At 34.8% G+C, this 13,275-nt stretch overlaps 1 protein-coding gene across 7 annotated transcripts in view; it reads right to left on the bottom strand.

Annotated features, from left to right (window-relative positions):
* The window catches only part of ZNF638 (zinc finger protein 638), a 79,827-nt gene that overhangs the window by 13,055 nt on the left and 53,497 nt on the right, over positions 1-13,275 (bottom strand). For all 7 annotated transcript variants that reach the window (XM_041754719.1, XM_041754717.1, XM_041754714.1 and 4 more), the window contains 5 exons: positions 11,993-12,121; positions 10,368-10,409; positions 9,619-9,753; positions 7,167-7,292; positions 1,921-1,958 (listed from right to left, as the gene is read on the bottom strand). In XM_041754719.1, the coding sequence (XP_041610653.1) occupies positions 1,921-1,958; positions 7,167-7,292; positions 9,619-9,753; positions 10,368-10,409; positions 11,993-12,121 (470 nt within the window). The remainder of the gene's footprint in view (positions 1-1,920; positions 1,959-7,166; positions 7,293-9,618; positions 9,754-10,367; positions 10,410-11,992; positions 12,122-13,275) is intronic.

Raw genomic sequence — 13,275 nt, 5'->3', positions numbered from 1 at the left:
ACCATACCCTATACTTTCTGAGAAACTTTAGACTGCAATTCAACAATACTGAAAGATTAGTATTTATTTTAGAGGGCCACTGGGCTTGCATCCTTGCATCCTTATTTGGAACCTTAATCACACGATAAAGTAAATAAGGTTTACATGGGAGGGGATGAGAAAACTGCATCTTGCATCCTTATTCAGAGCCTTAATCACATGATAAGTAAATAAGATTTACATGGGAGGGGATGAAACAGACAAAATGTAGAATATTATTAATATATCCATAGGAGGTTTCTTTTATTTTTTAAAAATTTTTTTAGGAGGTTTCTTTTATTTTTTATTTTATTTTTTTAGGAGGTTTCTTTTAAATAGGAAACACATTTAAGTACTTTACACTAATTATAAACAAAAAGATCATATTCATGATGAATTTGCACCTGCAAGAGCTTCAAAAACAAAAACAACACAAACAAGCACCAGTATTTTCCCAGGATCAGTATACTTCAATAAAGAAATGTGAACTATTCAGGCATCATCCACGTCTTTTTATCTAATGTCATGTAAGTCAGAAAAAACTGACTGCAAAACAGAAATTACTAGTACTAGAATTTTTAAAATTAATTTTATAAGATTACCATAATAGATGACTTGTGTAAACTCATTAAGAATCTTTGGTAAGTCAAGGTAAAGAGGAAAAAACTGACCAGAACACAGACAACAGCTGCTCTTGCAGATCTGAAAGTATGTCAAATGATATATATAAAATGATTTTTTGGATGAACCTACTCACTTAACCAGCCAGGGTTACTGTGGAAAAACCATAGGTCTATCTATTATCACTTATTGCCCTTTGTGGGCTCTTACGTCAAACAGTACTGTTAGTATTACTTCTTAGACATGTATAAGGATGTATGACTTAAAAAAAAAAAACTCCGTGCTGGCATATACAGCAGACCTAATTGCTTAAAGTTACCACCATATTTTAAAGCATTCTTAATCATCTTTATCACTTAAAAGCCTCATTTAAGAATTACTAAGAAAAATCCGTAAGACATCCTGCTTTTCAGGTATCTTAAAATTAGTGCAACAAATAAAACAAGCATTCCATATTTAAACACTTTCAAAATGCTCTTTCAAACTTATAAGCTCTTACTACATTGACTCTAAACAAGAACAAATCACTAAGTATTAAAAAGGGGAAAGAATTCTAAATCAGTTATTTCCAATGAAGAGTAGTAAAAAGGTTATTAACTGGTGCGCAAAGGTGGTGATAAAGGTGGTATTCATCAGAATGAGAAAGTTACTAAAAAGTGGGTGTACTACATGTGGTCAGGACAAGGCTGTTAGTCATTAGTTTGTGTATACACCGAAGAACAGCTTTCATCTTTTGTCCAAGCTTTCATACTTTATTTTGCTTTATAAATATTCTGTTCCCCCACTCTAGCTGTTTTCAAAAAGTATCAAGATACATACTGATTATCTTTTTGGTTTGAAGTCAGTGAAATTTTAAAAGATCATACAAAATAATTAAAATTTTATTACTATGTTTAGCTATTTTGGAATAGAAAAATCTAACAACATAATACTGTTAAGAGTTGAGTTGTTCAAGAGTCTATGAAAACATTTCATAAAGAAGTCATATTTATGTATTTAATTCAAACTGTTTACGAATTCAGTTTTTCTTTAAAAATCAGTAAATACCTGAAAGAGACTAAAAAACAAAACAACGCTAGGTCAATAGTCAAAAAAAACCACACACACACACACCCTACCCTAATGTTCATACACACACACTCACACACACACACACACACACAAAATGGACATGAAAGATATAAACATTTTTGCTACAAGTAAGCAATTACCATAAAATACAGAAACAAAGTTCAATAATTAAATGCTATGCAAAAATGTTAGCAAACTTAAGCAACATACCTTTCTTTTCCTAGTTCTGGGTCTTTGTCAGCTTGAGCCTGTAACACAATTCCACATTTCATTAGAGACTATTCTACTGGAATTTAAATATTTAACTATTCAATGCAGTGTTCTTAGTTCTTAAAATCTAAGCTAAAAAAACAAGACAATGTCTTAAAAATATATCAAACAGTTAGTTTTCAGTATCCACATAACTATCAGGTTCTAGAATTATTTTCTCATTAGATAAAAAGCCCTAAGTTAGGTGATAGAGGCTGATACAGAGCAATTAATGAGAAAAATGTCACCTTAATGTTGATATAAGAAAGAAACTTTTTTGGACGCCTGGGTAGTACAGTTGTTGAACATCTGGCTCTTGGTTTCGGCTCAGGTCATGATCTCAGAGATCCTGAGATAAAGCCCTAAGTAAGGCTCTGTGCTCAGTGAGGAATCTGCTTGAGATTCTCTCCCCCTCTCCCTCTGGCCCTCCTCCCATTCTATCTCTAAAATAAATAGATAAAAACTTTAAAAAAAATTTTTTAACTTTAAAACCTTGGTAATACTGTTTTTTCTCCCAAGAATAAAAAGTCAACCTGAAATATCAACAGCTTCATCGTGCAATTGTTATTTAAAAAGGGAGATGAGGTGACTTAAAAAGCTTTCTACTCCAAACACCTAGAAGTGCTGAACAAAATTTAACAATATTTTTTTTTTAAAGGCTCCATGATGGGCTACCAGGAGCTCAAACTCACAACCCTGAGATCAAGACCTGACCTGAGATCACGAGTCAGATGCTTAACTGAATGAGCCACCCAGACACCTCTAATAATAATCCTTTAAAAAATATATTGAACCACCAAAAATGCAATGTCCTAGGGCCCAAAATAGAAGGAGAAATTAAAATTTAATGCCTATGTACCAAGCATTGGTCCAAGCATTTATTTATACACACACACACACACACACACACACACATACACACACACACACACACACACACACACTAGCTGTAGACTTTTTCTCTGGGAATCACGTGTGCTCTGAGTTCAGAAGTATCTTTCTCTAGATATATTAAAATCTGAAAACTAAACTTGAAAGAAATTGAGGGACGCCTGGGTGGCTCAGCAGTTGAGTGTCTGCCTTTGGCTCAGGGTGTGATCCTGGGGCCTCCTCACGGGCACCTACTTCTCCCTCTGCTTATGTGTCTCCCTCTCTCTGTGTGTCTCTCATGAATAAATAAAATCTTTAAAAGAAAAAAAAAAAAGAAATTGAATAATGTGCCTAGAAAGGGTTTCTGGTGTGGTTATAGGAGTCCCAGAGTAAAGGCTTTCTTTACTGGGGCATTTTGTTGGGTATTCAATCTACACTGTAATGATACATAACCAAAATTAAAGATGGCAGTTGATAAGCCCCATCCATAGTATTTAAAAGCAGTCTTCCCCTTCATGGGAAAACCTTTATGGGGACTTGTGTGAGTGTGACAGCAGAGGAAATCTATACCAGATACCTGTATTAGCCAACTTGGCTCTTTATTGATAATGAAAGAGAAAAATAAATGCACAACAGAGAGCAAGATAAGCATACAAAATGGACTGAAGATAGTTCAGACAACTGAAATACTCCACAAAACCGGTATAGATGTTACCTCCTGAAAGAACATTAAAATTTAAAGAGAAGAAATAATCAAAGAAATAATAAGAGGAAGACCTTCTTCAGGTGAAGGAACACACTCATCTTTATGAATCCACTGAGTGCTCTTAAAGCAGGATATATGAAGTAAGGCCCAAACCAAGGCAAACCTTGCTCACTAGGCTAGCCACACTGATCCTCCTTAAGAGTTCCTAAATCATCAAATCCATGTCCTTAAGGACTTAGAAGGGCTTAGCACTTGTTCTTCTGTTTAAAAACCTCCTCTCCTTGTTATGGTAGTGCCTGCTCTCCTACTTCACTCAGGTCTCAAATAACTATTCCTCAGAGGTGCTATCCCTGCCACTCTAAAATATACATTTCCTCCCATCCATTACTCTCTACCCTTTTTATATCTTGATTAGTCTCCGTAACACTTCATAACATTTTTTTACCACCTGACATTGCATGTGTGTGTGTGTGTGTATGTATAATCTTTTACAGTCTGTCTTCGCCACTAAAATATAAGCTCCTCGAGGACTGGGACAGCAACTCTTCTGTTTCTGTTTATCAATGTAGTCCAATGTCTAAGACAATGCTAGCATAGAAGAGGTATTAGACAGCTATTTGTTTAATGAACCAATGAATAAATGCTAAAAGCTTCCAAAGGAAAAAAAATAGAATACATAATGGTATGATTAAAATCAGCCTCCTCCTTAACAATATAGGTTAAAGGGTGCCTAGGTGACTCAGTAGGCAGAGCATGCAACTCTTAATCTCGGAGTTGTCAGTTTGAGCCCCATGATGGGGGTAGAGATTACTTAAAAATAAAATCTTGAAAAAAATACAGGTTAAAAACAATGAAAGGAAAAACAATCTGAGCACAGAATTCTCCATCAAGATAAATTATCAATGAAATATGTAAGAGCAGGGACGCCTGGGTGGCTCAGCGATTGAGCGTGTGCCTTTGGCTCAGGTGTGATCCCGAGTCTGAGGGTCTGAGGATCGAATCCTGCATTAGGCTCTCTGCATGGAGCCTGCTTCCCCTCCCTCTTCCTATGTCTCTGCCTCTCTGTGTCTCTCTCATGAATAAATAAATAAAATCTTCAAATGGCCATAAATTTAGAACAGGGAGTTTTGTTTTGTTTTAAAGATTTTACTCATCTATGCGTGAGAGACACAGAGAGAGAGAGATGCAGAGACACAGGCAGAGGGAGAAGCAGGCTCCATGCAGGGAGCCCGACGCGGGACTCAATCTGAGTCTCCAGGATCACACCCTGGGCTGAAGGTGGTGCTAAACCACTAGGCCACCCAGGGATCCCCCTAGAACAGGGAACTTTAACAAGAAAGTAGATTCTATTAACAAACAGTAATTAACGACCTGATTAACATGAAAACAGCCTTTCCTTTTCCTCTCAACAACCACCTCCCAAACCTGCACCACCACAAATGTAGAGGAAAGCCATAATCCAAACACTGAGGAAAACAAAAACAGCATCATTTTGAAAAGTGAATGGGAATGTAAGAAAGTGACCTCCAAATGTACAAGTTATGGACAGATATTCTATTTCCTTCTTTACAGACCCACTCTCAAACTACTGAATTCTGTAGTATCTTCTGAATCAAGATATAAAAATACAGATATTGGGATGCCTGGGTGGCTCAGCAGTTGAGTGTCGGCCTTTGGCTCAGGGCCTGATCCCAGATTTCCTGGGATTGAGTCCCACATGGGGCTCCTTGTATGGAGCTTGCTTCTCTTCCCTCTGCCTGTGTCTCTGCCTCTCTCATGAATAAATAAATACAATCTTTAAAAAACAAAAACATATTGATTTTCAGTACTGAAAATTAAGCCTTCATGCTTCATATGAAGAGTAATTATAGTTATATAACTAAAAGTTGCAATGTACACCTACATAAGTAATATTAAAAGTAAAAAATGAAGGGGGGGGGTGTCAAAGACTAATAGAGAGTGTTAATTAGCTCATTATAAAGGTGGTAAATTAAAAACTGTAATTTAAGAAATTTGGGAACAGAATTTATTTCCATTTCCTAGTCTAGCTTAGTCTTTAATTACTTCTCATATAGACCATTATAATACCTTGAAATTGGTTTACCTGTTTCAACCAACAATTTATCATTTGTTGAATGAATATAATAGACACTATGTGACATTCTCAAGATTATGAAGCTATCTTATTAGGTGTGAGGCTAAGTCTACAGTAAAACAATGTGTTTTTCAATTTAATAAGCCATAAGAATAAGGTTCTGAGTTAAAACTTGGGAAGTAAAGTATCATTCAGGCAGATGTTTTCTAGAATTTTCATTTGTTTAAGTCCAAAAATCTAGGACTACACTTTTAGGAGAAAAATTCTGTATTGTCAGTGTTTACAATAATTCTGAACAAAGTACTTCAAAATATCAAAAACACAAATTTTTAAGAATACAATGTTCTGTTGAGAAAAAAAGTGCTAAAAACATTCAAATTTTTTCTGAAATTATCAGGTTAAACAAGCCACTCAAATTTGTGCTGAAATGAGTACCTATCATTGGGTACCTGGGGGGCTGAGTCAGATAAGTATCTGACTCTTTTTTTTTTTTTTTTGAGATTTATTTATTTATTCAGGGGAGGGGGGGGCTGGGCAGAGACACAGGCAGAGGGAGAAGCAGGCTCCATGCAGGAAGCCCGACGTGGGACTCGACATGGGACTCGATCCCAGGTCTTCAGGGTCACACCATAGGCTGCAGGCGGTGCTAAACCTCTGCACTTCCGGGGCTGCCCTGACTCTTTGATTTCACCTCTGGTCATGATCTCAGGGTCGTGAGACGGATAGTGAGGAATCTGAGGATTTTCTCTCTTCTCCTCTCTCAGTCCCTCCCACCCACACCCTACTCCATTCTCTCTCTAAAATAAATAAATAAATCTTTAAAAAAAATCAATACATATCACAATGCCTTTACTTATAAGATACTCTATTTAATTTGGTTTTGGATAATGGAATCTTCTTTTTCTTGAGCTAGCACAAGATTTTTGGCATATTAATTAACAGAAAACAAGCAGACACCAAATATAGGCCCCATTATTTACCTCCTGTTATGGAGATACAAATAAACTATTAGAAAAAGAAAACATCTGAGTTTGAATCTAATTCTTTCAAAGGTGGATTAGTTTTCATGCATGTATTACTGTGTAAGTCAATAATCTGTAAACTCTTATGTCTTACACAAGAGTTTATAATAAATTAAAGAAAGGAATAAATAAACTTCTATCAAGAGTAGGCAAAATTGGACTTGAAGTAGATTCTGTACTCTTGAGAGAATTATGATGTTAGATATATAGAAATCATTCTACACATATGTCAATAACAAGTATCAGAATGAATATGCTACATTTTTCAAAACTACTCAATTTATTGTAATTTAGACAAATTTACATTGCTCCATAAACCATGAAAATTGGAGTCATGATTGCAACACAAATCTTTAAAAAAAGAAAGAATATCTAAACTCAGTACTAGTTTGGCTACTCTCCAAGAATGATTCTTGAAATTTCCTTCAGAGTACATCATCTAGTTTTGGAAGGATGACCTTTACACTTTCTTCATTTTTCTAAAGGCACAAAAGTTGATAGAAAAGAATCTTACCTCTGATGAGTCCATTTTTGGAGATAATGTGCATGTCAATACATGGTCGCCTATATTCTGGGGATTTTGTTTCAGAAAGCTATACATTGACTGAGCAGATTCAGGACTATCTAACTGAAGAATTGCCTTTGGAGAAGATAAAGAAAAATTAAATATTAATTTTTTAAAGAGTATTAATTTTTTTTAAGATTTTATTTATTCATGAAAGACAGAAAGTGGGTGGGGGGGGACAGACACAGGCAGAGAGAGAAGCAGGCTCCGTGCAAGGAGCCTGATGTGGGACTCGATCCCGGGTCTCCAGGGTCACACCTTGGGCTGAAGACGGCACTAAACTGCTGAGCCACCTGGGCTGTCCCCCAAAAATTAAATATTAAGTAGTTCCTTAAAAAACTGAAGTAGAATTACCATATGCTCCAGGAATTTCACTTTGTGTTATATACCCTAAAGAACTATAAACAGGAAATAAACAGCCATTTGTACACCCATGTTCATACCAGCATGGTAGAAGCAACCTAAGTATCTATCAATGGATAAGTAAACAAAATCTGGTATATGCCAACAATGGATTATTATTCAGCTTAAAAAGGAAGTTAATTCTAATATATGTCCCAATACACGCTGGAAGACATTAAGCTAAGTGCAATAAGCCAAATCACAAAAGATCAAATATTATAAGATTCCATTCATATGAGACAGAGTAGTGAAAGGTGGTTGTCGGGCACTAGGAAGGAGACACAGAAGAATTACTGTTTACTTTTTTATATAGTTTTTAAAAATTTTATTTATTTATTCATGAGAGACACAGAAAGAGAGAGAGGCAGAGACACTGGCAGAGGGAGAAACAGGCTCCATGCAGGGAGCCCGACATGGGACTCAATCCCGGATTCTCCAGGATCACGCCTTGGGCTGAAGGCGGCACTAAACTGCTGAGCCACCCAGGCTGCCCGAGGAATTACTGTTTAATGGAAAGATAAAGTTCTGGAGATGGACAAGTGATGGTTGTATTACAACATGAATATACTTAATGCCACTAAATGGATACTTAAACATGGTTAAAACAGCAAGTTTAGCTACATATATTTTAGCACAATAAAAACATTTTAAATTTTTCTAAAGAAGAGATAGATTTTTCTTCCAGATCTCAAATGTGATTACAAAGGTAAGGTTAATCTTCATTTCAAAGGAAGCAAGAGAAAATAATCCTCAAAATGCTGCAAAGTCCAGGCAAAATGGAAAAGTATGATAGATACTTTTAATAAACTTAAAAATATCTATTAGAGGATTAAATATATCTAAATAAAAGTTCAAAATTTCTTATGCCACCTGTCATCTCCCTTCCCTCCTATGTCACACTATTTCTTAAGTATCAAACATGCTCAAACATGTTCTAAGAATCAGTTACAAGCATGTAAAAGAAATTACTATCTACTTTAGTGAATTAGGTACTTTTTCTGAAGCACACACTATCAACTTTGATATGAAATGCTACCTTTCTAAGTAATATGTTTGCTCAAAATTGATTTTTAATAGATAAGTATCTGAATTAAATATTAAACACAGGGATGCCTGGGTGGCTCAGAGGTTGAGAGCCTGCCTCTGGCCCAGGGCGTGAGTCCCAGGATCAAGTCCCACATCGGGCTCCCGGCACGGAGCCTGCTTCTCCCTCTACCTGTGTCTCCACCTCTCTCTGTGTGTGTCTCTTACGAATAATCAATAAAATAATAAAATCATAAATAAATAAATAAATAATAAAACAAAGGGCAAATGTAAAGAAGTTAACAATTTCTTTTAAGGAAGGAAGCCGCCATACCATGAAGTGAGGGATCATCATTTTATACTTCTTTCTGCATAACTAAACAAAAAACCCTAACTCTCTATGTGCTTTATGGCTGGAAGGGACTTCAGAAAAATACCTACCTGATAACACCTTTTTTCATTTTACAAGTAAGAACTAACTAAAAGTATAAGCTAACTCAGCCAAAGTCACAAAGGTAGTTAAGGCTAGATGAACTAGAGGCTTTGTCCATGCAAGTTTAATTTCCTGTTAAAACTAGGACTTTTAGGGTGCCTGTGTGGCTCAGCTGGTTGAGTGTCTGACTTGATTTTGGCTCAGATAATGATCTCAGGGTCATGGAATCAAACTTTATGTCAGGATTCCCACTTGGCAGAGAGTCTGCTTGAGATTCTCTCTCTCCCTCTGCTCCTCTCACTGCTCTTGCTTACTGTCTCTCTAAAAATAAATACATCTTAAAACAAAAACAAAATACTAGGAGTTCTGAGGAGAAAGTAATAATCTCTTCCTTATTACAGCCCAGGAGAAAATATGCCAATCTATCATAGTTAAGGAATGATGTTGATGGGTGCTTCAGTTTTCAAGATGGATTAAAAGTTACAAACCCTCAGTCATATATTCTCTACAGAACATACAGCTAAAATAGGAAGGACCCATTACCTTGTTTTTATTACTCATGAATACATGGTGATCCACTTTTCCAAACTGAAGTCCAACACAAAGCACACACTGAAGTCCATCTTCTGGTAAGTTATCAAGATGTACAAATCGATTGTAAATTTTATCTATATTCGCCTGTAGTTTTTTTTTTTTTTTTTAAGAGACAGCATAGAAAAAGAGAAACACAGCTGAAGTATCAAACTACAAAACACACATTAATAATAATTTAATTTTTCAGAGATCAGATGATATCCTCTCCCAGGAATAAGAAAATGTGAGTGAAGACAGTGAGATTTTAGTTTTAGATTTGAGTAATCGATGGAACAATATACTAAAAACAAGAGGTTTAATCTTTCTTCTATCAACATAATATTTACCCTAAAACATTTAATATATACTTAAGCTACTTAATATGGCTCCAGTATCTAGAAAATATTTCACAGTAAGGAGTACCATGACCCTTTATTTCTTATTTTTACCAAGAGGAGATCCATCTGATACTTTCATCACCTCAGTATTTTTTAAATTTAAATTCTAATTAACATATAGTGTTAATTACAACATTAGTTTCAGAGGTAGAGTTCAGTGATTGATAAGATGTCTATAATACCCAGTGCTCATTCAATCATATGCCCTCATCATTACCTCAATATTTTAAAACCAATAGACTTGTAACAGGTGAATAACCAATGTTTCCATCATTTAAACAAGTGTACAAAGGCATTTAACTTATCAAATGCAAAACTTACCTCTGGATCATTTTCTTTAATCAAGGTTGTAAATATAGCTTCCTACAAAGGCAAAATAGAGGGAAAGTGAAGATTAAGTCTTCGTCATTCATATGCTTAGTCAAGATTTATAATAAAATAACCTATATGAATAAGCATTATTTATTTGAGAGAGAGACAGAGCATGAGCAGGGGGGAAGAGGTAGAAGGTGATGGAGAAGCAGACTCCCCACTGAGCAGAGAGCCCAACACAGGGCTTGATCCCAGGACCCTGAGATCATGACCTGAGTTGAAGACAGACATTTAACTGACTGAGCTACACAGGCACCCCTCAAGTCCCACTAATTCTTCTTATTCCCCTAAGCGAATTCAAGTTTAATAAAGTGGTGTCGGGGATCCCTGGGTGGCGCAGCAGTTTGGCGCCTGCCTTTGGCCCAGCGCGCGATCCTGGAGACCGGGGATCGAGTCCCATGTCGGGCTCCCGGTGCATGGAGCCTGCTTCTCCCTCTGCCTGTGTCTCTGCCTCTCTCTCTCTGTGTGACTATCATAAATAAATAAAAATTTTAAAAAAATTATTTAATAAAGTGGTGTCAGGGGAAGACATTCAAATTCACATACAGGGAATAAGAGATTTAACTTGGCAGACAATAAGAGGATTCAAACTATAAAACAAAAAGTTAACTGAGCAAAATAGAGAATGAGGAAGAACAGAAATGTAGGCTAGTAAAAAAAAAACCACAACAGTACACAATATTTAATGTACAGTTATTTAGTGCTGTTGATTATAAAGAAGACTAAGAGTGACATGAGATAAAAATGTCAAAGCCTGGGAAAGGCTAGCTAATGGATGGTTTACCTGTATAAGAAAGGAACTTTATCTTAGGAGAGTCTGGTTCTTAAGTTTTTTTCTCTTTTCAACAATGGCATACATAAAACAATTCCACCAATTACATCAGAGTGATTCTCCATGGAAGGCTTTCTCAAATAACATGCATTTCCACCTTCCTCTAGAGAGTCTAATAATTCCGCTTCATACTTCATACTTCTATGAAGCAGTTGATAATAAATGTTTGTATGCCACAAAGAAACAACGAAGGGTTCCTAAGTCGACTGACTTTGAACAGATTTAAATTTTATGTCAGTCTCATTACTTCATGGAGAAAGGTTTTAAGGGAGACAAAACTAAAGGCAAGAGACATAAAGAACTACTTTAGTTGGAGTTTCAAGAAACGAAGCAATGATGGACGGGATATAGAGGGAATGAATTACAGAAATATTTATGATTTAAAAATACAAGACCTAGTGACTGGTTGTGAGAAATTAGAGAAAAATTAAAGTAACATCTGGAGTTCTAGTTTGAAGGACAGATAACAGGAGTAAAATAAGAATAGAGAGTTATTTACAGACAGCAGTTTTCAACTTTTTTCCCACTCTGACATACATGAGAGGTTAGATTCCTTCAATAAGGAAGTAAATCTCAAACACTGGGATGGGAGACTGTGAAGGGACAGGAAGAAACTTCCTCAAGGTCTCAGAGAAAACATGTAACCTGAAGATACAACCTAGAAAGCATAAGTGACCACAATAAATCCGATTTAAAAATTTTATAATTTTCTAGTAAAAATGATACCAAGTCTATTAGTTACCTCATCTTTTATATTCATGTTTTCCGGAACCATACTTATTGAGAGTTGATTTCCATCCATTGATATTGGGAAGCAGGTATAAAATTTTACCATAGATTCTGCAGATTTTCTATTAATTTCCATAAATACCTTTGAAAATAGAAATTATAAGACAAGAAAAATAAATGTCTTAAATTTAAGTTACTTTTTCTTGAAAAAATTTAATTCTTAAGAGACAAGTAAATTGAGTAGCTTAGTAAATATTAAGATAAAAAAATGCATTCCTCCGAAGTGAGGCCAACAGACTCAGAGTATTACAACCATAAGGAAGAAATAATGAATGAGCTCATTAGGCAATACTAAAGAGAGAAACAAGACGGGACATTCCAGTAAATGGCATTAAGGAAAAATTGTATTTATCTTATTCATCCCTATATCCTTAGTACCTAAAGCAGTATTTAACACACAGTAGACATTTAATAAATATTTAAGTAACTAAATTTAATGATTAGTAAAATATGAGAAATAAGAAAATTGAAAGAACCAAAGAAATGTGTAATGATTACCAAGTTATTTTTAATTTTGTTTTCCTAATTATAAAATTATAGTTCCATGCATTTCAGTTTTAATTTTCATCCCTGAGTAAATAAATAGGTTGAACATTCTTCTCTATGTCTGATATTGAGGTAAATATCTTTCATATATATTTCTTCATAGTTGTAATTCTTTTTTAAAGGAATTATCTATTTGTGTCATTTGCCAATTTATTTATTGAACTTTTAATATTTTACAGCATAATGAATCTTTCTCTTTTACAAATATAATTTAAATTTTTAATTTATATCTTGCTTATGTTAATTTTAATTCACAAATCTTTATATGACTGAATCTGGTATTTTTCTACTTAATATCTTAAAAACTATTAAATCTCCAAATAGTTAATAATTCTACTCTAATCAAAACTGGGCAGATAATACTATCCACTTTCTCAATTTGGATTTTATATTTAATGTATCTTCTTATTCTTTGGTATATGATACAAAGTATGAATCTGAATTATTCATTTACAGATTCGCACAATTTCCCTGTATTTCAATGTACTGTCACATAAAAAAATTATTCTATTAAAAAACTCATTCCTTTTATTCTTGTCTCTAAATAGAAACAGCTTTAATGAAATATAATTTACATATCATAAAGTTCACCTATAAAGGTGTAGAATTCATTGGTTTTTAGTAATTTATAAAGTTGTACAACCACTCAATCTACTTTTAACATTATGTGAAACTACATATAACTCACTT

This window comes from Vulpes lagopus, chromosome 5, assembly GCF_018345385.1.
Source record: "Vulpes lagopus strain Blue_001 chromosome 5, ASM1834538v1, whole genome shotgun sequence".
NCBI lineage: Eukaryota > Metazoa > Chordata > Mammalia > Carnivora > Canidae > Vulpes > Vulpes lagopus.
The sequence above is the reverse complement of the archived record's forward strand: the minus strand, read 5'-3'. Positions and strand labels throughout refer to the sequence as shown.